The 24,505-nt window shown below is 46.9% G+C and overlaps 1 protein-coding gene across 1 annotated transcript in view; it reads left to right on the plus strand.

Moving 5' to 3' along the window:
- The window catches only part of Rims4 (regulating synaptic membrane exocytosis 4), a 61,089-nt gene that overhangs the window by 24,611 nt on the left and 11,973 nt on the right, over positions 1-24,505 (plus strand). The window contains exon 2 of the mRNA XM_010631474.1: positions 15,755-15,893. Within this exon, the coding sequence (XP_010629776.1) occupies positions 15,755-15,893 (139 nt within the window). The remainder of the gene's footprint in view (positions 1-15,754; positions 15,894-24,505) is intronic.

Raw genomic sequence — 24,505 nt, forward strand, 5'->3', positions numbered from 1 at the left:
GACATGCCTAGGGTCCAGACCAATAGCTCAGGGCTCGTCTGGCCCTCATAGCAGGCTCATATATTGGCCTCATGTTCCGGTGGGGCTGTCTCCCCTTTCCCTTGACAGAACTTCCCACTGCCACACCCTGGCTCCTTGACCCCATGTAAGACCCCGTGCAGGATCTGTGTAAGAAGAGAAGAGTGAGGCCTGAGATGTGAGAAGAGATGGGAATAAACATGTGCATGTGCACACATGCATACACACACACAGAACTTTATGGAGCAGTAATCCTTATACCATGCAATTCACCTGTTTAAAGTGTACAGTGAGCTAGTTTATTTATTTTTGGCGGTACCAGGAATTGAACTCAGAACCTTGCACTTACCAGGCAGGCGCAGTGCCACTGAGCTACATCTCTGGGCTACAGTGAGTTTTAATATATTCAGAGTTGTGCAGCTATCATCTCATCAATTTTAGAACATTTTTGTCACCCAGAAAAAAGCCCTGTATTTCTTAGGAGTCACTTCCCATTCTCCTTCGTTCCTGCACCTGCCAATGACTGGTCTATTTTCTATTCCTATAGATTTGCCTGTGCTTGATATTTCATGTAAATGTTAACTATAGATTTTTTTGGTAACTAGTTTCTTTCACTTAGCATAATGTCCTCAAGTTTCTCTATGTTGTAATGTATATCAGTACTTCATTCTTTTTTGTTACTGAATAATAGTTCATTGTGTGTGTGTACCACAATTTATTTATCCACTTATCTGTTGATGGACATTTAGGCTGTTTCCACCTTTGACTATGGTGATTAATACTGCTATGAATACTTGTGTTTAGCCTGGGTGGGATAGACTTGGTTTGTGTCTTTCCTCTACCATTTACTTGCTGTGAGACCTTTGGCAAACTGCTTCAGTTATCAGAGTCACAATCTCCTGAGTTTCAAGCATGGGATGCTACTACCTCTGAGTATTGTTGATAATAGTGGCATTGATTTACTGAGTGCCCTTATCATGACAGACACTACATATGTTATATCATTAGATTCAGCTCCACCAGGGATATGAGGGAATTTGTTTCATAGTCAGGGTGGATACATGCTATAGTAGGTTGACATTCTGTGTTGTAATAAATCATTTGGTACCTGGATGAGTTCTGTCTCGAGGGTGTGTGCTGGGGAGGGAGTTCTCCCACTTCTCCCATGCTTTTGGAATTTTCAAATTAGTATTAGAAGCTAAATTTTTACTCCCCTTGTCTTTTATACATTAAACATTTTTTGACGCACACATGGAGTAAAATACAGTGGCTCCATTATTTTTATTTCCCTTCTTCTAGGAGAACAGCTGTGCCAAGTGGTCCTCTACCTTGAATTCTAGAAGATTCCATGGGACAGAGTCACAGATAACTCATAAAGTCTGTCTTACTATGGACAAGAAATAACCTTTATCCTATAAGCCACTGAAGTTTCGAGTCATTTGTTTCCACAGCATAACCTAGTGAGAGCTGACTAACGCATTTAATTCTTATGACAACATTTGGTGCTGCTGTTAGTTTTCCATTACCACGACATAATACCCAACACACACAATTTAAGGAGGCAAGTTTTAATTTGGCCCACAGTCTCAGGGGATTCAGTTCCATGGTTGGCTGATTCCAAGGTAGAAATATTGTGACAAAAAGACATGGCAGAGCAAATATGCTTAGTTCATGGTGTCCTAGAACCAACACTGAGAATAGTTCCTGCAGCGAAGGGGCAAGGGACCAAGAGATCCAAGATCAGCTTTCTATGACCCAGCTAGACACACCCAGTAGAGTGTTTTTCTAATTACCTTGGTGGCTTCCAACTCAATTGGCACATTGAAGTTCAAGTACCATATTATACCCATTGTCAGCTTGACACCCAAACACATCTTAAAATCCATATTTAACTTCCAAATAAACACAAGGTCATAAACTCCACCTAATTGGACTCAAAGCAAGACTGAAAGACAGCAGGGCAAACAATAAGTCCTGTGGTTCCATGTCTAGCATCTGGGGCTGAGATGTGAGTTCCAGAGAGATGGGTGGCCCCACCCCTTTGTCTATGCGAGTTGCAGTCCACATAGCCTCTCTCTTGGATTGGCTTTGCTCATGGCCTGTGGTTTCCTTGGCAGACATTCCATGTTCCTGGCATTTCTGACTTCTGGAGTCTGCTACACCTTTGGCTTCATTCCCACAGCTTCATACACTGTCCTTTCAGGGGCTCCTTGCCTGGCCTCCAGACCTTCATTTCAAATCTGAGTGGACCCCACAACTCTTGAATTCTGCATGCTGGTGAAACCACCATTACATGAATGACACCAAAGTCTGCTGTCACTGGAAACAATAGCTGGGCCCCTTTGGACCACATCAGCAGTGGTCTCAGAGTGCCTTGATGACTAAATACAGGAAAGTAAATCTTGGTAAAATAATTCCCTAGGAGGTCCATCTCAAGCAGGGATTCTAGGACCCTCTTCTCAAATGAAAGTTTTATACTTTTGAACTCTGAAGCCTATAATTGGTAGAGTCTTTGTGATTCATGAGATGCCCTCGACACCTCTTTCTTCTTGTAGCTGTACAAAGTACTTGGTTTCCTTTTAATGGTACAACCACATCTCCACAGCAACTACATCTCCTTTGGCCTTAACTTTACATATGATTCCTTTGGGGCCAAAATTTAAGTTTCTTCAAATTTTTCGGCTCTACCTTTTGCTCCTGGTTCTCATTACAAATCTGGCTAAAACCAGCCAGCAGTAACCATTTCCCAGCCTGTTTGTTGGGCTGCCTTGAAATTTCCTCTCCTAGCTCAGTTCGTCTATCACCCTTAATCTCAGTTTCCTGCAGAGTTTCAGAACATAGGCAAAATGTAGACAGGTTTTTTTTGTTTTTGTTTTTTGCTAAAGTGTGACATGCATGGCCTAGTATAATTGCCAGTGAAATCCTTGTTTCCACCTGAAATCTGAGCCTGGCTGTTGCTGTTCATATTCCTGTCAGTGTTCTGAAATCTAACCAAAATCACCCATGAAGATATGCTTACAATATTCTAGGGCTTCTCTAGCCTGCGTATTTCCAAACAGTTCCAAAGGCCTTTAAATCATATGCTCAGGTATAGTCACAGCAACAACCCAACTTCTGGTACAGATTTTGTATATTAGTAAGTTTTCCCATTACTAAGACAAAGTACCCAACATCGGCAATATAAAGGAGAAGAGATTTCATTTGGTTTATGGTTTCAGGTGTTTCATAGTCTGCTGGCTTCAAGGCAGAAACATCAAGACGGGCACATAGTGGAGCAAAAATGCTTAGTTCGTGGCCACTGGGAAGCAGAGCAGGAGAACAGTGCCTGGGAGGAAGAGACAAGGGACCAAATACCATATGACCCAACCATATATACCCAAAGTGTACTTTACTAATCCCCTAGGTGTCTCCCAAGCCAATCTAGTTGACACAGTAAAGCTTAACTACCACAGATGGGTTTCTATTAATATTCCTAGTTTACAAGGAAACTGAAGCTCAAATAGGTTCAGTAACTTTCTTTAGTTTGCTCAGAAAGTGGCAGAGGGATGCTTCAAGCCCCAAACCCAGTTATTCTGGCTCCAGAGCCTGTGCTCTTGAGAAGACGGAAGTATGTGGGCTGTGTTTGGTGAATAATGAGTAATCCAGTGTAGATAGAGCACCTGGTATGTGCATGATGTCAGACTTGTAGTATAGGTTTGGGGCGAATCCTGGAAGTCTTGAATTCTGTGTGTATTGCAAAGCTTCCTGGTGCCAGATGGGGACATAGCTTGTACCTTTTGTCCACAGTCCAGCCTGTTCTGAATGTGTTCAGCTTGTCCCAAGGGCTGATGGGAATGGCTTCCTGGGGAAAGGCAGCTTCCAGTGGGGTTAGTTGTCTTCCTCTCAATGATTTTGGAAATGCCCCTTCCAACATTGCCTGGAGCAGCATGGATGATGTTCTTCTGACCGCCTCTGATAAGTAAGTGTAGGACCTCCTCCTACCCTAAATTCATTTACTCTGCATCCAGAGCTTTTTGGCCTTTGTTTACATTTGGTTTCACATTTCTGCCTCCTCCTTACTTGTTTGCCATTTGTCAACATAACCTTCACTTGTACCTGAAGGTAGCACTAGCATGTATGATGAAAGGTTATTTCATTTGCAATTAAGTATAATTCAACATTGAAAGAATTCTACCGACAATCCAGACCCTGCCTCTACCTGTAATTAATACTGATTAATTATTCTTCTCTTCAGCTCACATAATGTTTTGTGTGTATCTCTGCCCTTATATTATACTATGTTGTAATTATAATACCTTGTACTTTAATTGCCACTTTACTTGTCTGCCTCTATTGGTGTACTGGAAGTTTCAGAAAAGTCTGAGTTTAATTCACCTGTCTTATGAGACTCCAGCAAGGCTGTGGCACTGAATAGGTAATTAGTAAAGGGTTTGTTGAATGAAGGAAAATTACTTAACTATTTCTTTCCTCTCCTCCTCCATTACCTATAAGTTCCTTTAGGACAGTAACTATCTTATTCAAATCCCCACCGCCAAGAAGAGCATGCCATAAGAAATGTGCTCATTAAGTGTATATTTTATTGAATAAATGAAAATAATATTTCCTTCCAGGGGTGGAAGCTTTTGGAGTTACAAAGCACATTCATATGCATGACTCAGTTGATCTTTCAGAATCATCCCTTTCTCCCTCGTGTTCTCACATCCTCAGCCTGAGCCCTTCGCCTCTGTTGTTCTCACCCATTTCCTCTCTTTGTCATTAAGGTCTCTTCCTGTACCCTCTTTCACTTGTCTTGGAAAGAGGCCTTCACCTCTCCTCCCAGGCTGAAGGGCAGAAATTATACTCAGGTCAGCATTGAACCCAGACCACATTCATGCTTTATAGCTTTTCCATCTTGGGTGGGTTCATTAACCCTTGAAATTCAGCTTTCTCTTCTGGAAATGGAGAAAACACTTGCCTTCACTAGAGGCTGAGAGGAATGAATGAAGGGATAAATGAGAGCCCCTCTCATAGGCTGTGTTGGACTTAGTACATGGGAATTCCTGTCCTTATGTGGAAGGATGAGTCTTTGAGGGTAAGATTTCAGGCCTCAACATGCTGGTGAGAAGGAATTGTGGTTTAAAAGCACATGACATGAAAATATTCCTCATTCTAGATTGTTTACTTCTTGGTGATCCTCACCACTGTCCCTGCCAGAATGAGCCCACTGTACAAAGTCAGCACCACGGACAGTTCCCGTTGACCCAGGCTTTGCAGCTACTGTACTTCATAGTGTCTAAGAGACCTCCCAATAGCAAGTCATGACTTTATTTCGTGTGTTCCCAAGAGAGCTATAAAGAATGTCAGAATTTAACTGACATGCTACTAGGAGATGTTGAAAAATGCTTGTCTTAGAATTGATGAAATGACAGTTTATTAGAGGTGAGCAGCTGACCATTGACTCTTAAACAGGTTAATAATAATAGCCGGCACTTGTTGAATGCAAGCTTCACTCCAGGCTATTTCCACTCCTTTCTCTCCTGTCCTCGGTGCTATCTGGCCTTTATAATTCACTTAATAAATACTATATTTGGACAGTACAAACGTCAGCCAAGTAGATAGTAAATCAATGACACTACCATCTTTCTTCCCAAAATATTTCCAGTCCTGAGCATTATTTCCCAAGAACATTGCTTCCTGCTGAAAGATAATGTACTTGGTTAATCTTTCCAGATTATATCATGCTTTAACCACTTTTAAAAAGCACCCTAAGTGCATATCCTATCACTCAGCATTTTCATCTAGATTTGTGCCCAGAAGAACTGTGTACAGATCACCAAAAGACACATACAAGAATGTTTTTGGCAGAGTTATTTGTAATATCTCCATATGGAGGCTACCCAAATGCTTACTAACAATAGAATAGATGAAAATTATTTTGATATATTCACACAATTACTACAATAAAGCCATGGGAATGAATGAACAGCAGTGAGACAAAGGAAATGGACCTCAAAAACATAATGAGTGAAAGAAGACGGACACTAAGGAATATATCCTAGATGATTTTACATATGAAAATCACAAAATAGGCAAAATAGTGTGAGCTCTCAGAAGTAGAACAATGCTACTCTTGGAAGGGAAGTAGCTGGAAATGAGCACAAGGGCTTCTGGGTCACTGATAACCAGGTCAAGAGCTCTGCTTCTTGATGCGGGGGGCTGGTTCCATACATAGCATTCATCAAGCTGTGTGCTTACTGCTGTCCACTGTGTAGTTGTGTATTTTTCTCTGTATATGTTATAATTCAACAAATAGTTGTCTTTAAAACATCTTTCTCCAGAAGAGAGAAAAAATGTTGAGTCTTATATGTCAGATAATGGGTAAGAAATTGAGCAGGGGTGACATGGAGTATTTTGAATTATTCAATTTAAATAGAATTCAGAACATACTGGAGAAAGAAAAAGACATAGGCTGGAGCTGTAAATCGGGTGAGAAAGGCAGTATGTTATGGCCTTTGGATTTTATTCTGCAACTAATAGGGCCTCATCAGAGGTTTTTAATCAAAGAAGTGATGTGTTCAGGACTGAGGTCTAGAAAGCTCAAGCAGGTTCCTGGGAGGAGAGCTGTTTGAAAAGGACTCTTGTAGTGGAAACACTAGTTAGCATAGAGGAGGAAGGTAAGGTAGAGAGATGAAGTAACTTGCTGAAGATTGCACAGCTGATAAAGTGACTGGAACTGGGTTTGCAGCCCAGGCAGACAGGCTCCATTGTCCCTTAGGCTCTGCTGCCTCCTGAAGATGCGGCAGAAACATTGGTGAATGTCTGTTGGCTGTGAAAGGGAACAGAGAGGGTGGCTGTCAGGATACCTGGACTCGTACAACAACATGGCCTTTGGCACATGCCCCTCTTGTGTCTTCATTTGCCTTCTGCACAGTGAAAGCATTGGTCTGGATAATTCCACATTCCCTCCAAATGGACACTTCTCTGATTTTAGAAGCGAGAAGACAAGATTCTGAGGTCTAGGGAGAAGAGAATTGAGTTCAGTGGCTCAAGGAAAACATGGCTTTGGAGTAAGGAATACATGGTTTTGAAATTTAGCCCTGCCACGAGATCAGGTAATTGGGTTGAGCTTCCTCAGCCTGTCTTTGGAGGCACAGACAGAGGCAACATTATGCTCTGGAGGCCTGAATGTCTGCAGATGGTCTCAGGCCTTGATATCCAGATGGATCTTAAGACCTGAGCAAGGAAGCATGGGAGGCTGAAATCCCTGGGAATAATTAGACCAGGGAGAGGTTGATCATGGAGGAGAAGCAGCAGTCTTCAGGTTTCCAGGGTTGGGTGTTTTTTTGTTTTGTTTTGTTTTGTTTCCAGTACTGCGAATTGAACCTGGGGTGCTTTGCAGTTGACACTGAGTTACACTGAGCTACATCCTTAGCTTTTTGTTGTCGTCATCGTCATTTTTAGACAGGGTCTCACTAAGTTGTCCAGGTTGGGCTCCAATCTTTGATTCTCCTGCCTCAGCTTCCCAGAGTGCTGGGATTACAGTGTGTGCCTCCATACGCAGCTGCCTCCAGGATTCCTATCTCAGAGAGGGGCAGCTGCTGTGGGAAGAGAAAGCAATGTGCCAGGGCCTTGAGGCTTCACTCATCAATGACCAACTCAGCTGGAGCTCTTGTTTCTGGGGGAACTTTACAGGCTGCTGTTTGGATCTGCAGTGGGCACTCAGAAAGATGGATTAGGCACTGTCAGGGGTGTGGTCAAGGATTTAGGGCCTGGAGACCTGTAACCTCTCACCTTCAGGCTTATCGTCTGGAAAACAAAGCTGACTATGCCCATCCCCAATAAACTGTTGAACTGGGCGATAGCTGCATTCTCCTCATCCTTTCCCTTCTACCAGTACATGCCTGGTGTCTCAGGTGGATATGAGTACACAGACCTGGACTTCAGACTGCTCTCTTGTCTTGGTGCAACTCTGAACATGTTGCCGAATTGCTTTGAGCCTCTTTCTTTGTTGTAAAATACAAATAACAACACTTGCCTCCCAAAGTCATGGTGCGGTTAAATTAGTGCTTGATACAGGGAATCTGCTAAAAATGGTGGTGTCTACTCATAATTTATCAGTATCATCATTTTATTATCTGCTCCTCATGAACACTTGCTTTTTTGGACAACATATTCATATCAAGGTATAAACAGTGGAGTAAAATTTACTTGTTCTCTTTACTGGAGAACTTGTTTGTGTGTAGGGGGGGGTGATACAACCTAAAGCCAGTTCAATTAAACACCACTTAGTGAGATGGGAAGTGTGGGCGTCGTCCCAGGTGCTGAATGGACGGAGCTCATTCTGTAAGCACACAGGCATCAGCTGGGGTGGACCAGACACCCCAACAGAGGTGAAGAACGAGTGCCTTTGGGTCTCAAGGGGTCTGATCAGGGAAGTGTTTGTAGAAGAGAAAGCATCTGAACTCCGATGTGGAGCCCAGTGAGTTGTTTAGTGACTCAGGAAAGCATGGCTTTGGAGTGAGGAATACGTGGTTTTGAAATTCAGCTCTGCTGCGAATAGCTATGTGTTTTTTTGGGAAAGTTACTTAACCTTCTTGAGCATGATTTTATTTCACTGTAAAGTGGGGTTGTAACTATCTCATGGTTTATTGTGAAGATTAAATGAGACAATGCCTGTGTTAAGCACTCGACACTGCATCTGGCACGGAGGTAATAACACTGATGGTGGCCCTCCTTGTCCGGTGCGTACCATATGCCACAGCCCACGCTGGATCCCCAAGGATTAAAACGTAGTATGTTATTATGTTACTGGTTAATGTTCAGTACTCACCAGCAGCCTTAAGATTTCAGTGCTATTACTCCAGTCCGTAATGAGGAAATTGAAGTTTAGAATATTTGACAAATTCTGGGTATTATTTAAAGCTTAACTCTGGAGGGTGGTTACAACTTTAATTGGAAAGATGAGGAAGAGGAGAGAGAAGCAGGATAGGAAGTTATTGAGGATGGACATGGGGCTATGAGGTACCCGGCCAGGCTGGGACAGGGAGATTTGAGGAGGAACAGTAGCAGCAGGGAGGAACCAGATGATGGAGTTTTGAATGCCTGGGTACGTGATTGAGCATAATCTGGCAGGTGTTGAGCCATGCTAAGCTTTGAAATAAGATCGTGACATGATTGAAGCTGTGATTCAGTCATGAATTTGTTCACATTTTACTTTCATCTGTTATAAAATAAGTAGGTTTAACTCTAAAACTTCAAATGACATAAAAACATACAAAAGAAAATCTGCCTATTAGCTGACAGTGTAAATTGACACTGTTTGGCAGAGGGAGCTAGAGCTGAACAGTGCCTACTCTGTGGCCCACCAGGTGTACTTCTGAGAGACACCAGTGCAGCTGCTCACCAAAGCCTTGCACTAAAACAATCATAGTAGCATTATTGCTTATAGTCCCAACCTGGAGGGAAAAAGCAAAAGCCCATCACCGGTACAATGGATAAATAGCTGTGGGGGTCACACATCGGAACACCTTGTAGCAGTGATGGTAAACAGTTTATAGTGCACACCACAGTGTGCATGGGTCTATTGCTCTATACTGAGCAAGAAGCCAGCCCTTTCCCCCCTCCCCAAACAGACGTGCTCTTTATATAACATTCAAAACTAGACAAAACTAATAGCTGGTATTAGAGTCGCTACCCTTGTGAGTGTGGTAATGATGGAAGAAAAGGCACATAGGGTCTTTGGGAGCTCAGTAATGCTCTGCATTGGGTGCCAACTACAAGCATTTGGTTTGTAAAAATTCATCAGGTTCTACGCTTAAGGTTTGCACATTCATCTGTATATATCTTACACTTACATTAAAAAGTTACCCAAAAAATGATCTCCCACGCACATCCTCTGATAGTGTGTCTTCCTACAATTATTCACCATTAGCAGTTTGGTTCATATCCTCCCAGTATTCTGTTCATAGACATAAATATAAAGGTAAAATTCTCTCTCTCTCTCTCTTTCTCCCCCTTCCCCGTCATCCCTCCCTCTTTGTCTCTTTCTCTCTCTCTCTGGTTCCCTTCCCTCTCCCTCCCTCCTTACACACACACTGAGCTATCTATAGCTTTACAAAAATGGCATCATGTTTTACATGTTGCCCTGCAACCTGCTTTTTTAACTTAACCAGTATGTTAAGGGAATCATTCCATGCCACTGTAGATGTAGATGATTCTTTTCAGCAGCTACACAATATTTTATCGAGGTATTGTTCAGCTAACTGGTCCTGTATTGATGGACAGTTAATTCTAACATCTCATTGCTGTAAACAGGGTTGTGGGGAACCCCATTGTGCAGAGCTTTATGTTTTTTGTGATGATTTGTATAGAATGAATTGGTAAGAGTGGAATACTTGGGTCTGAAGTACTAATTAATCTGGGGATGGCTTGTGGGTTAGTGAATTGGAAGCAGGAAGACCATTTAGGAGGCTGCTGAGTTTAAGCTCGAGGTAGTGGGGGTGCTAGACTGTGAAAATGGACGAGAAGGAAGAAATGTAAGATATAAGAGTTATTAAGCCGGGCATGGTGGCACACCCGTGTAATCCCAGCACTTGGGAGGCTGAGGCAGGAGGATCGCTGTGAGTTGGAGACCAGCCTGGGCTACATAGTGAGTTCCAGGTCAGTCTCAACTACATAGTGAGACCCTGTCTCAAAAAACAAAACAAACGAAAAAAAAAGATATAAGAGTTATTAATGGCAAAGACCTTATAAGACCTGACATTTGATGAGAGGGAAAAAAGCCACTGCACTCCTGGGTAGCTGATATCGGGGCATAAATCCAAACAAGCTTACTTGAGAAAGTGGGGCCAGCGCTGGGTGTCATCTGGTCCAGGTTGAACCTGGGAACCTGCTTCTCATCTAAGCAGGGACGTCCACAGTGCAGCTGAGGTATTGCTGCTGTGGTCAGAGTTAAGGGCAACAAAATGAGAAATGGGATTAATGTGCATTTGTGGGATGGGAAAGAAATCCCCAAGTATGGAGGGACCGACTGAAAGACCTAACGTGGAGGAATGGGGAAGAACAGGGGAGGGTAAAGGCAGCGGTCAGAGGCAGGAAGAGACCCAGGAGAATGTACCATCAAGGGTGTGGAAGAAGGCAGAGTCTGAAGTGACTGGCTCCGGGGACAAAAGTAACAGCCTGAGTTTGTTCTCCTCCCTTCCTGCTCCCCATCCATGGGAGCAATCGTTTCATTACATGTTGCACTTGCTGTTCCAAGCACTTAGCATACTTGTGATCAGTCCGTGTGATCATCGGGTCATCGTCGGCAGCCTCCCCTGGAACTGTGAACCCATGGAGGTAGGGGCCATGCCACCCTTGTTCTGTCTTTAGCACAGCATTTAGCTTGGTGTTTGGCACGCAGTGGGGTTGATACCCCCAAGTCATTGCTGCCCCCCACCCTGCAGGACTCCAGCAATCCATGTACCTTCCTTCCTTCCCCCACTTACTCTGTACAGTTTGAGAGGGAAGGATCTTAGGACTCTGCAGGAGAAAATGCAAGCTGTGCAGTTGTTAAGTTTTGGGTGCAGCAAACATGAGTGGGTAGCGAAAAAAATGGGTCATCCAAACTCAGTGTATTGTACATGAGGGTGGTTGGCCTTAAGGACAGTCTCAGCATCAGTCCTAGAGCTTATAGGCCTCAGACTCCAAGCCTCTGCGGCGGCGTCTTAGGCTGATGGTGTGTGTATAGCCTGTGGTTGGCCCCATAACCATCCCTGGAAAGTGTGTCCTCCTCTGAGCAGCATTTATCATGCGGTAGCTCTGTGATGGTTCCTGTGCAATGCTGGGACCACCTTTGTGAACGTTTTGGGTTTTGACTCCTTGGGGTGCCAGCCTGTCTTAGGATGAGGTCCTTGTGAGGTGGTATATGAAGTTGGCACTCCCAGAAGAGACTGGAGGAGCACGACAGGAAAGATGAAAGATGCCTGCCCTGCAGGCAGAGACCACTCCAGCCCTCAGTCCTGCCCTAGAGTCTGCCACACCTCACGTTGTTCTGAGCTGGCGTGCAGTTCTTCCACTCAGTGTAGTCTTCGGTTAAGATCAGGGCAGCAGCAGGGCAGGGGTTTAACGTTCCCAGACACTCTGCCTGTGTGGTAGCCAGATGGACCCATAGCCCAAGAGAAGAACCATGTCAGGTGGAGGCTGGAGGATACCCATGCTTGCTGACGTGGGAAAGGGTTCACAGGCCAAGCGTGGGATACACACCTGTAATCCCAGCTGCTCAGGAGGTGGAGGAAGGTGGAGGAAGGAAGATTGTGAACTCTAGGCCAGCCTGGGTAACTCAGCAAGACCCTGTCTCAAGAAAAAAGGACTGGGGATATAACTCAGTGGTAGAACATTTGGCTAGTATGTGCAAGACCCTAGGTTCAATTCCTAGTAGAGCAAAAACAAAGTAGAAAGGAGGAAATCTAGGTGGAATATCACACTGTTCAGCACAGCAGGTCAAGTGAGGGACTATTTCTGGGCCCCCGTGGACCGGAAGCAAGGCTGTTCATTCCTTTGTCTCCTGCGGGGTGTTGTACCAATGGAGGCCAGCCTTAGAAGTGTGGGTAACACCTTGAATGGGTCTCTGCCTACCAGGGTGCTCAGTAACCTGTGTTGAGAGTGAAAGCACCAAGCTCCAGGGGTTGGGCCTGAGTTGAGGCCCTGGTCTGGTCGGGCACAGTCCCTGGAGACTGGCTTGGTAGGCCATGTGAATAAGGTGGGGGTGGTGTGGGAGCCATGTTGCAATAGATAAGAGAGCAGGAGGTTGGGCAGAACGTGTCCAGAGGCTGTTCCCTCACGCAGCCTGTTGGTGGATGGTGATGGTGAAGAAGTAAAGCCTTGAGTGAGCTCCAGGAGGAGTGGAAGGGCAAAGACAGAGGGTTAGAAGAGGCCATGGTAAGGGGAAGAGGAGGCAGAGGTGAGGACAGATGTAGATCAGCCTCTTTAGGAGAGAGAGAGCCCTCCTTCTTAGTGGAGAGAGGTTCAAGGGGACAGATGACAGGCCAGAGGCCATGAATATGGTAATGAGGAAGAGCGAACACAAAGAAATTATCTTCAGCCAGGTGGGAGAAAGATCACCTATTGGGGGAGCGGGGAAACATTGGGACTGTCACTCTGGGGCCTGTGATCAGCAACAAATGACCAGTGGAAGGGCCCAGTGGCCAGGGTTAGATGGTGAGCACTGCTGGTGTGGTTGAGTTCAGCCAGGTCCCTAGGGTGGTGGGGAAGGTGGTCTGTCTATGAGGACATCAACAGGGCAGCTGTTGAGGTTAAATATGGGGGTCTCAGGTCTTTCTGCAGTAGCTGTGGCTACTTCTGGGTGGTACCTACTGTGTGCCAGGCTCAGTGGCAAATGTCTGTCACTTACTTTTCCTCAACTCTGTGGGGTAAGCGCTGTGCAATTCACCCTGGTCTCTGTCTAGGTGGTCTGACCAAAGGGCCAGGCTCCTCATGTGCGGAACCAGGGCTGTTGTGAGGTTCAACACTCAGTGAAGTGCACGAGGGGAGTAGAATGCCACAGATGTGCGGCATGCCCCAGTGTCCTCCTCAGCCCCAAGAGATCGTCATCTTGACTCCTTCCTCTTGCGGGAGAGATGGGTCAGTCCTGGTGGGTGGAGATTGCATTGTGAGGCTCTAGGTAGGGATCCACTGGGTCAGAAGCCCAGCAGATGTTTACAGGTGCCAGTGGGTGCCTGGCCATGGGTCTTAAGCCCTAAGAGAGGATGTGTTTGTCCTGGCTATGTGAGAGAGAGAAGAGAGAGAGAAGAGAGAGAAAGAGAGAGAGAGAGAGAGAGAGAGAGTTGTGTGTGTGCGCGCACGCATGAACGAGTGGGGCATCTCTGCAAGTCTGTTTCTGAGAGTGTATATGTCTGTGCCTTTCTTTGTCTCTGTACCTACTATACAGAAGAGCACAGAAACAGTAGTTGGTAATCTGCAGATGCAAGTTGAGGGAATAAGAAATGAGGGATGGAGTAGAAACAGCAGGAGCACATATTCAGAAATGCCCAGGTGATCCCCCAAAACCACGTAGACTGGAATTTTCTCTGTGTGCTTTCTCCAGTGAGCAGATGCAGACTTCCTATGTGCACTCTATGTGTGTCCGGCACACACATCTACCTCTTTAGCCCAAGAAACACACAGAGTGAGAGCTAGAGACTCATGGAAACTCATGGAGACTCAGACATTCTTTAACACACCATGTCTTTGTGTGTGTATTCTGGTGTGTCTGTGTGTTTTTCTGAGAATATGGGCATCTGTGAATGTGAATAGCTTGAACACAGAAACATGGGCACCTGCCCTAGGAAACACACAGCTCCCGTATCTGCATACTCACAGGCAGGTTGTTGACACCACCATCAGGCTGGGAGGAGGGGTGCCAAGAGGAAGTGACCCTGGACTCCTGGCAGGGGCAGGTTGATGGGGCCTGAGCCATTGCTTTCCCCCAGATCAGTCGGCAAGCACCGAAGATTCCCTTGAGGTTTGTCAGTCTTTATGGGGCCTTGGGAAAGATGCCAGTAAGACCCAGTCCGCATGGGTCAGGTGGAGTACTCATCAAGTCACAGAGTCCAGGGCTAGGCAGACCCTTTGGAGGCACACCCTGGCTTACTCCCTGCCTCTCTGTGCCTGGCACTACAGTGGGGAGAATAGCAGCACCTGCCTCACAGGTGGCTGTGAGGCTCCAGACTTCTGAGAGCCACCCTGGTTCATCTCATATTCATTAATGAGCACCTACTGTTTGTTAGACACCATTTTTGGCACAAAGGCTCCCAACAGTGAGCAGAGTTCCATGTCCTCATGAGTTTGCCGTCCTCACGAAGGACACTGGTCAGCATTAAGCCAACAATGTATAAGATGTTGGTGTGGTGAGTACCAGCAGACAAACCAAAGCAGGATATTAAGATGGAGAGGGACAGGTAGTGGAGTGAGCTGCTGTTTTGGAGGGGCTGGAAATGGTGGAAAAGGCCTTGGATATGATGATGTTTGATTAGAGGATGTGTGGGAGTGAGTGGTGGTAAGAGAGGGAATACCCAGTGTATCATCCTGTTGCTCTCCTCTTTTACAGTTGAAGAAATGGAGGCACAGAGAGGCTGAATAATTTACCCAGCGCCTCACAGCCAATGAGAAAGAAATTTTAAGAGTTGAACCTAGGTCCCTTGGTTTCAGAGCCAGTAGTCTTAAGTCAGTGGTCCTCAGTCAAGGGTGAGTTTTGCCTCCTAGGGGATATTTGGCAGTCTAGAGACATTTTTGGTTGTCACGTATAGACTGAGGGTGCTACTAGCATCTAGTGGAGAGAGGCCAAGGATGTGGCCTGCCACTCCACAGTGTGTAGGATGGTCTCCCTGCTCCCCAACAAGGCACTATGCCAGCCACAGTGCTGGTCCTGCTGATGCTGGGAAACCCTGATCTGAATCCATGCAAAGCACCAAGAGAGAGTAGGTGCTCAATAAAAAGCTGAAGAGGTGGCAGAAATTGTTTGGAAAAGGTTGTAGGGGAGAAGTGAAATTCAGGGGAGGAAAGTACCTGTAAGTGAATCTATCCCTTAAAAATCCTAGATGGTGCTGTGTGCCAGGTGAGGGTGAAGGGCAGCACTGCCCCAGGGAAGAGGGTGCGGGTGAGGCCCGTAATGATGAGGTGGATAGGGTGGGCTCGGGGCTGAAGTTGGCTCACCACAGTCTGATAAACACTAACCAGATACCCCATGTCTCTACCCATCTCTCTTGGCCTCTTTGCCCAGGAGACAGCCGGAGGCTGAAGGGAGCCATCCAACGGAGCACAGAGACGGGCCTGGCCGTGGAGATGCCCAGCCGGACACTGCGGCAGGCCAGCCACGAGTCCATCGAGGACAGCATGAACAGCTACGGCTCGGAGGGCAAGTGAGTGTGGGGCCCCGACCTGGCCGCCAGCCTCCTGGCTCACTGTCTTCTTGGAGTGGGGCTGACCAGTTCCATGGGAGCCCTGGTCCCCAGGCTGCGGGGAGGCGCTGGCTCGGGGCTCCCAGGTGGTACCTGTCTTCAGAAGGCAGGGAGTTAGCAGCACTCTGAGGACAAGATGGGGGAGCATAGGCTCTGGTCCCCAGGCTGCTCCTGAGTCCCAGCTCTACACACTCTGCTGTGTGGCCCTCTCAGAGCCTGTTCCTGAGCCCCAGTTTTCTCACCTGTAAGATAATGTGGATAGCACCAACCCCACAGGGTGTTAGGAGGGTTAAAGCTTTGTAATCCATGTAATCCCGGGTTGTTTACGGAGCACGGGACAGTGTTCGGTACATACGTGTTGTGCACCAGTGTTGGTAAATAAGAGAATTGAGAGAGATTTTATCACCATTATTGTTTCCTTTTGTTTAGTTTATTAAATTCCAGTTGGATTTTGAACATAGAAAGTATAGTAACTGTAAGACATCTGTGCTGCCTGGCGCCTGGTCTGGTCAGCGTTTCGCACCCAGGGTTGCACATCTGAATCTTTCTTTGGGGAACCGATTACAAGTGCAGATGGCAGGGCCCCGCTCCTGAGCCACTGCGTTAGTCTCTGTGAGTGGAGTCCAGAAACTCCATTTTTAAAAAGCTTTCTGGCAAAAGAATTCATCTCAACTGTGGGTTTCTCATCTTTCTGGTATTTGGGGAAGGCTTTGGGCCTGTACTGCCCCAACACACACTCATTCTCACGCACACAGACCCATAAACCTGCTCTTCTTGCAGTGGCGGGGTGTCCAGGTTCCCCTAAAGCCCACCTTGGGCCTCTGGCCATGACACCTCGACCCAGAGTGACTCTCCTGTTGTACAAATGACCGAGGCACTCAGAGGGCTTCAGGCGCTTGCCTGGGTACAGAGCATGCTACCATCTGGAACCCGGGAGCCCTGATCCCCAGGTGGGGCTGATTTCCGCAGCACCACGTGGCTGCACCATCCTGCCCTCTAAGGCAGATTGGGCTTGACGTATTATGATCCTTGCTGTGCCCATCAGGGAACTGAGGCTTAGAAGAGCTAAGGTCTGTCTGTACTGTCCTGTGCAGATGTCACTAGATGCATAGAGCTGTTTAGATGTAAAATAATTCAAATTAAATAAGATAAATTATTCTGTTCTTCTGTCTCACTAGTCATATTTCAAGTGCTCAACAGCACTGTGTGGCTTATGGCAACTGTTGGTGAGTGCAGTAAATGGACTGTTTCCGTCATGGCGGAAAGGTCTCTCATGGACTGAACTGGCTGAGGGGCTTATTCAGGAGCAAGTGTGAGCTGGGGAGAGGGGCTGGCCTGGGCTGGGGCTCTGCCTTCGCCTTCTGCTCCCTTCATTTCTGGCTCTGCCTCTCAGCTGAGGATTCCTCCTGGCCAAAACCCTTGCCCACCCCAGCCCCTCCCAAACCGGGCCTCTCCGGCCTTGTGAATAGCCTTGCCTTGGCAGACACTGCAGTCCCACCCACTCCTGAGCAGCTTTCCGGAGAGTGGGTGGGAAGAGGAGGACAGGCAGGAGATGGAAGAGGAGGAGGAGGAGGAGGAGGAGAAGGAGGAGGAGGAGGAAGGCAGTGTTTTCTTTAACCTGAGACCCCTGGCAGGGCAGCCGGACTTGGAGGAAGGCATTCTCAGCATTTGGGGAGTGGCAGGCCTCTGTTGACAGATGTGTGAGTCTTGTGGGCTCGGGAGGCTCAGGGGGCGGTCCTGGCTCTGCCACTGACCCTCTGGATGGCCTTGGGCATATCTATAGGCATCTCTGAGCTTGGCTGGTCTCATGACAAGTCAGGAGCACCAGGTCATGGCGAGGCCCGTCTCTCAGAAGAGCGGGGAAGGCTGAGGAGTGTACGTGACTAACCCACAGGGAGAACATAGGAAGATGTCGTGAGCAAGAGACAAGGTATCTGCAAGTAAAGGCCTTGGAAGGTGGCTTTAGGATTGCTTGCTAAAATGTGCTTGAGAGAACCAGAGAGTCAAAATCACATTACGGACAGGTTCATAGCCAGGACTCAGCAGTCAGCCCTGGCTTTGGCTCAGTTCTGCTTTTTAGTAGCCTTTTGTCTTTGGGGAAGTTACTTTCCCTCTAAATCCAATTTCTCCATGTATAGAAAAGGGACAGTAACAGTACAGACCACTGAAAGAGTTTTTTTGAGGATTGAATGAGTTAATATAAGAAAAAAAACACTTAGAACAGTGGCCTGCATGTGCCAAGTTCTGGAATTTATTCACTGTTAGCATTGCTAATTAAGTGTTGGATATTTTACCGCTTGGGGTCAGTTGCATTCTAGTGGGTACCATGAGCCACCCCAAATACAGTCGTGTCTGTACAGTGCTTAGCACAGAGTAAGTACTGAGCAAATGTTGTAACTGTTAAAGGGTCTGGTGCGTGTGGTTGAACCCAAATGAGGAAGGATTAGGAAGGTTGAAGGATGCTGGCTCCAGCAGTGGGAGTAGTGTTGCCCTCCTAAGAGGGGTTGGGGCACTGGGCAAGGGAGGGGCACAGAGGGGGCAGGGCAACATGGAGCTGCGGTCAGCTTCCTCCTTGTTCTGTAAGTATTTTGGGCACTGGTTGGACCCAGATGCCAGCCTCTAACACAGGAAGGGGTGTGACTGTCCTCTTCTCTCTCACCACCCCCTGGGCCCCTGCCAGCCCAGCTGAGACTTTCAGGGAGCCAGCCTCCCTTGAGCAGCTCCATGGGCTCTAGCCCCGGATGCTTCTGGGTGAGCCTGACTATGCCCTGGGTCCCCAGGAATATCATTCCTGCAGGGGAGAACTAGGGCGCTCTCACGTGGATTTTCATCTCAACAAATGTTATTGAGCGTCTATAGGATGCCAGGCAATTGGGCTCGGCACCCCTGAGGCCCTGCCCACCATGAATGTCCACTGTAGGACACTGACCAAGCAACTAGCGGTGTGATAACAGCTGCCAAGGAAAGGTACAGAAAACTGGCTGTGATCTGGGAGCTAGAGAAGGAGTGTTTGTGGGTTGGGCCACTGTCAGGAGGATGCCTTGGGCTCCAGTGACATAATACCAGCAGACAGTGGCTTTAGCCCTTATGATTCAGAGTGGTGTGTAGTCCAGCAGTCAGCCTGCCCTGGGATTGTGTAAGAGACATAAAATCTTGGGCTCCACCCCAGACTCACTGGGTCAGAATTTATATATTTTTATTAGTACATGTTTGCAATACATAATGATTACATTTATTGTGGAGAGTCCGTGCATGTATATGACACATCTTAAGTCCTTTTGTCCTCTTCTCCTCCCATCCCTTCCTGTTCCCTCTAACTCTTAATCATCCCTCTCCCATTTGAAAAGCTCTATTTTCATTTTTTCTTCAGTTCTCTCTACAGAATCTGTATTTTAATAAGATCCTCAACTGGTTTGTGTGCATGGTAAAATCAGGAAGCCCAGGCCTAACATTCTTAGTGGCTGCTGCTAACATGTGAAGAGCACTGTGTGCGGGCGCTGTGCCATGTACTTTTACATCCGTTAACTCATTTAATTCTCACAACCATGTGATGATGGTGGGGCCGTCAGTATCCCCATTTCACAGATGATGATATGGAAGCCTAGAGAGAGTAAGCAGCCCAAGGTCATCACAAAGCAACTAGGTGACTGAGCTAGGATCCAAGTTCGAGCATTTGCAGTTACACTCAATTCTTTCTCTCATTTAATGGTTGTAACTATGAAGATTTCTGGAAGCCAGCATGATTTGGTGGCTTAATGATGCCACCAGGGGCTCAGAGTCCCTCCAGCTTTCCCCTCTGCGGCATCAGTGTATTAGACCAGTCATGGTTTATCCTCTGGGGCAAGGGAAGGGCTTCTCTTCCTGTCCCTTGTTCTGCCTCATTAAAAATCGAGGTTCCACTTGGTAAGGATGAAGGGGCAACCAGCCAAGCTCCCATCCCTACAGAGCAGGCCCATCTCACCCACAGAACAGGCAGGGTGTATAGGTCAAGCCCCCTAAGAATAGTGTCTCCCTACACATCTCTCCCTAATTGTAAGACACTTCCAGTTGACTATCTGCTTTAATTTGGGTTTTCCTGAAAGCAAACCTGAGACATGAAATCAAATTCACTAGACACGTGATTCTGGAAAGTAATGGCAGAGGGGCATGTGAGAGAGGCAGGGTAGGTAGGCATGCAACAAAGCATGCTGTAAGAAGCCAGCCTGTACTGTGGACAGCCGGGGCTTAGTCCTGATGGGGACCTCTGGCAGCCAGTGTGGAAGTTACCCCAGGAGGCGAAGGAGTGGAGGTGTTTACACTTCATCTCTTACGAGTTACTAATAGATGGCTGCTCTCCCTTGAGCCTCTTGCCCTTGTAGCAAGATGGGGTAGGGGCTAGAGACGTTCTTCCAGGGCCAGAGAAACCCAGACAGATACAGATGCCAGCAGTTGGCAGTCACTAGTGCTAAATGGTACAGGATTGAGGAATGGACCAACAGAACCTTCCACAACTGAGTGCACAGAACCCCCCATCTACCAGCTTCCCAAACCAGGAACCTGGGGTCTCTTCTTCATGGCTTCCCCCGTCTCACACTCTTCATCCAAACCGCAGCTGGTTCACCCCTTTTACTCTTCATTGTCCCTTGAGTCCATCCATCCCTATCCATGAGTGGCTCTGCTTGAGGCCACCGTTCACTCTTGCCTAGACACCTGTAAGTCTCCTTTTGGGTCCAAACTCTGTAGTCTATCATCCAGAACTTATATCCCCTGACCTCTCCCAGCGGCTCTCAGTCCCTAGCCACATGTCCCCACCCACCACTCTGAACCTTTGCACTTTCCTGACTCAACCCAGGTCTCTGTGTCCATTGCTTCCTTTACCTGGCACTCCCTTTTCTTCCCCTGCTCCTTCTTTACCCTCTGACTCATTCCTCCTCCAGATTTCAGCTCAGAACTGGCACATAAGCTTCTGTTCATGTGCCAACTCCAGCTAATTGATAGTGGCTCCCTGGAGTGCTGTTGAGAAGGATTCTGGAGCCAAGTTCAGGCCTGGCAGTGATGCTGAAGTTGATTAGCAATGTCTGCCCGGGGCGTAGGCAGGAGAAGTAGGACAGTAGGAAGTCTACCTTTTGACTGGGTCAGCAGTCCCCAGGCCTCTACTACCATAGCCCCCTCCATTCTCTACTGTAATCATCACCAGTGTGTCTCTGTGTCCCAGTAGACATTGAGTTTGGTTCCTGCCCTAGTGACCCACAGTTGGTGCTCTGCAAATTTTGATAAATGGTTGCACAGGAGGAGAAACACATGCATGCTTGAGTCCTTCCTGCCCTCCCGTCTCCTTTGTTATACAAAATCCAGGACCTTTGCATCCTGTCAGCCTAGAAGTGCACAGAGCTGTCTCCCAGAACCCCACCTGCTCCTTCTCTCTTCCGTTTGCTGTTCTGAGGTGTCTGGGTCAACAACCAGGCCCCTGTGTGTCTGGGTCACTGTGTCCACAGCCCAGGAACAGCATTTGAGCATGCAGGAAAGCTCAGTGTTGCGTGCCTGCCAAGTCTGTTTCCCTGATCACCAGGAGCCCAAGACCCAGGGGACAGTCAGGGCCCCCTTCCCTTCTCCACTTCTGCTGATAGCAGAGTCATCCTGTGCTTTGTCTAAAGGACAAAGAGGAACCGCTGGAACTATGGGCTAGGAGACAGAGGTTTGTTTGGGTTTGCTTTATTTGCACTACTATTTGTTAAGCATTTGACTGTGTCAGACTGTTCTAAAGAGTTTATCTCATTTCATTCTCATAGCAGCATCAAGGATTATCCCGTTATTTATTCCTGTTTTACTGAAAAAAGAAACCAAGGCCCAAAAAGGAGAATCATGTGTCTCCTTGACTAGTCAGTGGTGGAGACAGGATGCAGATCCAGGCCTGCCTGCCCCCATAGCTCAGACTGCAAATCCCTGTGCTCTGTTCTGGCCAAGGTGGAGGATCCCCAAGACGTGGAGATGGTGCAGTTGGGCACCTTCGTACCTGAGGTAAAAAAAAAAAAAAATGTCTGTACTGAACAACTTTTTCTTGTCGTGATTCCCTAAACCATTGATGGTGAACCTTTCAGAGCCTTCAGTGATAACAGCCTGCTGTAGCATTTCACCGTCACTGCCCTGAACCATACAGTAAAACATCTATCAGTGTATACTTTTCATTATATTAGATATTAATCTAGAGATAATTTAAAATATATAGGAGAATGTGCAAATACCAAGCGATTTTTATATAAGGGATGTAAACATCTGGATTTGGTTATCTGTGGGAGGTACTGGAGCCACTTCCTTGGTGACACCAAGGAATGTAATGGCTAAGAAGGTGAATTCTAGAGCAGGGCCCTTGTGATTCAAATCCCAGGTCTACCACTTGCTAGCAGAGTGATCCTGGTTGGATTACTGACAGCTCTGTGCCTTGGTTTACTTTTCAGTAAAATGGATGTTAATTATAAATACTAAGCTTCTATAGCGTTAAAAGGATCAAATTAACTAACATTGCTAACAGTATTATCAGTGCTTGGCTCATGGCAGGTTTTTGATGAATAAAAAACAAATTCCTGGCTTCATGCCCATGAGTCACACCCGTGGAGGGGGCAGGTTTGGAAGTGTCTTGAATGCCTCAGAAGCTGGGAGTCAGAATCATGGTGATACGATGCAGCTTGGCATTTGGTCAATTCTGCTACAACACTTGTTTCAAAAACTAGAATTTGTTCCAACACAATTGGAGTATTAGGGAACAATTTGAGCATAACACGAATTTCGCTTTTGCTCAGTCAGGCATGATTTCATCCTTGAGAAACGCTGGTTGAATACAGAAAACTTCCTACCCAGGACTACACAAAACCCCAAGCAGCTGACATGCCCTCCGTTTACCAGATGACCACTCCTGGTGGTGCATCTGCATCCAGTTTTGGACAGCCCTCCTTTACTTCTTCAGTTAGTGGCCCCAGACAGTACCCCTTCTGAGAAGCACACTCCCACTAACGAACTTCAGCTTCTCAAGGCAAATGGCTATATTTATTGTAATATCTCTGTATTTGTTAACCGTTTAAAGTATACAAAATTGTGCTACCCTATGTACTAGGTTCCTGTCCTTTTTTTTTTTAATGTAACACTGACCAGATTTTCTCCATAAGCTGTGATGTTAATTGCAGGCTTTGGAACCACACAGTAATTTTTTAGGACTGCCCATTCCACATTATAGCAGAATAAATGTAGGCGCGGCAAGTCAAGGTGGTTGGACGGATGGACACATAGGGGAGTGGGTGATGAATAAATGGCAGGGAGACCATGAACTCCCAGAGCCTTTCTGAACCACACAGCCCATAATTACCACCATGGCTGTGTGACCTTTTGATTTCTCATCCACTGAGACAGCTGAGCCATCTGGAAAAAAGAATGGAGTCCGACCCCCAAATAACCCAATTACTTCTTTAACCATCAAGAACGCAGAAAATCCAGGGGCTAAACCAAGCCCAAAGGTTAATAATAAAAGACAAATGGGTTTCATCTCCACAAACAAAACTAACAGGATTTAAAATACAGGAAATCTTATTTCAACCTTAACACAAAATAAAAGGCCAGCAGAACATGGTTGTAATCCTGTTTCAGTGTTCTGCCCCTGCCCAAGTGGCACACGTCCCCAGCACCCCACACACCTCCCAGATGGCCTGGGCTTCTTCACAGGCATCCAGATGCTGCGCTGCCTAACAGGTCTGGAACCAGAGACGCTTCGAATAGGGTAGGGAGGCTCTCCCAGCCCATCCCAGCAGGCCACGGTATCTCACTCCTGCATTTGTTCAGCGGATGCTCTGTGTTGAACCTAAGCTGTGTCGCTTATTCGTCCCAGTAATTTAAGAGGGCAGTTGCTATTGGTTCCCATTTTATATATGAGAATATTATAGCTTGGAGAGGTTCAAACCTTTCCCCAGCTAATACAGCACTAGATTCCAAGGTCTTTATTCTGCTCATTTGAGACCCACGATGTGGTTTGGCAATGGGACATTTACTGAGCTCCTTTTACGTACAAGGAATGGTCTAAGTAGCGGCGTATGTGTAGCGCTTCCTAATTCAGCAAGCTCCTCCGTCCTCCTTTGGTAAGGGATCACATAAGTAGAGAGTTTTTTTAAACGTTTAAAACTAATACAGTTCCAGCCACCTGAATGGCTGTGTGCTGCTCACGACAGTGTGATCTGGGTGCCAGGTGAGAAAGCTGCCTGACGTACAGTGACGGTAGCAGTTTGTCAAAGGTCACACCGCAAGCAGTTGGCCAGCAAGGCACAGATCTGAGATCATAGCCTCTGCCTTTTTTCCCCACTTGAGGGAAGAGGCTGAAATGGGAGTGGGGTCTCCAGCGCAGTTGGCCTTCTGGCCGGCAGCCAGCCACACTGTTCCTTTCTCCAGCTCCACCAAGGATGTGATCACTTGCTCAGTGTTTCCGGGGCGTTAGCCTGATTTCTTGGCAGCCAGTGAGGCACCCAGGGCTGGGAAATCAGGCAGCCGCCCAGATATTAGAAACAATTACTGCTAATTACCAGACCTGCCAGTTCCCCATTGTCTGCTCACACCCC

This window comes from Fukomys damarensis, unplaced genomic scaffold (genome assembly GCF_012274545.1).
Source record: "Fukomys damarensis isolate Sample0158 unplaced genomic scaffold, DMR_v1.0_HiC HiC_scaffold_22, whole genome shotgun sequence".
Lineage (NCBI taxonomy): Eukaryota > Metazoa > Chordata > Mammalia > Rodentia > Bathyergidae > Fukomys > Fukomys damarensis.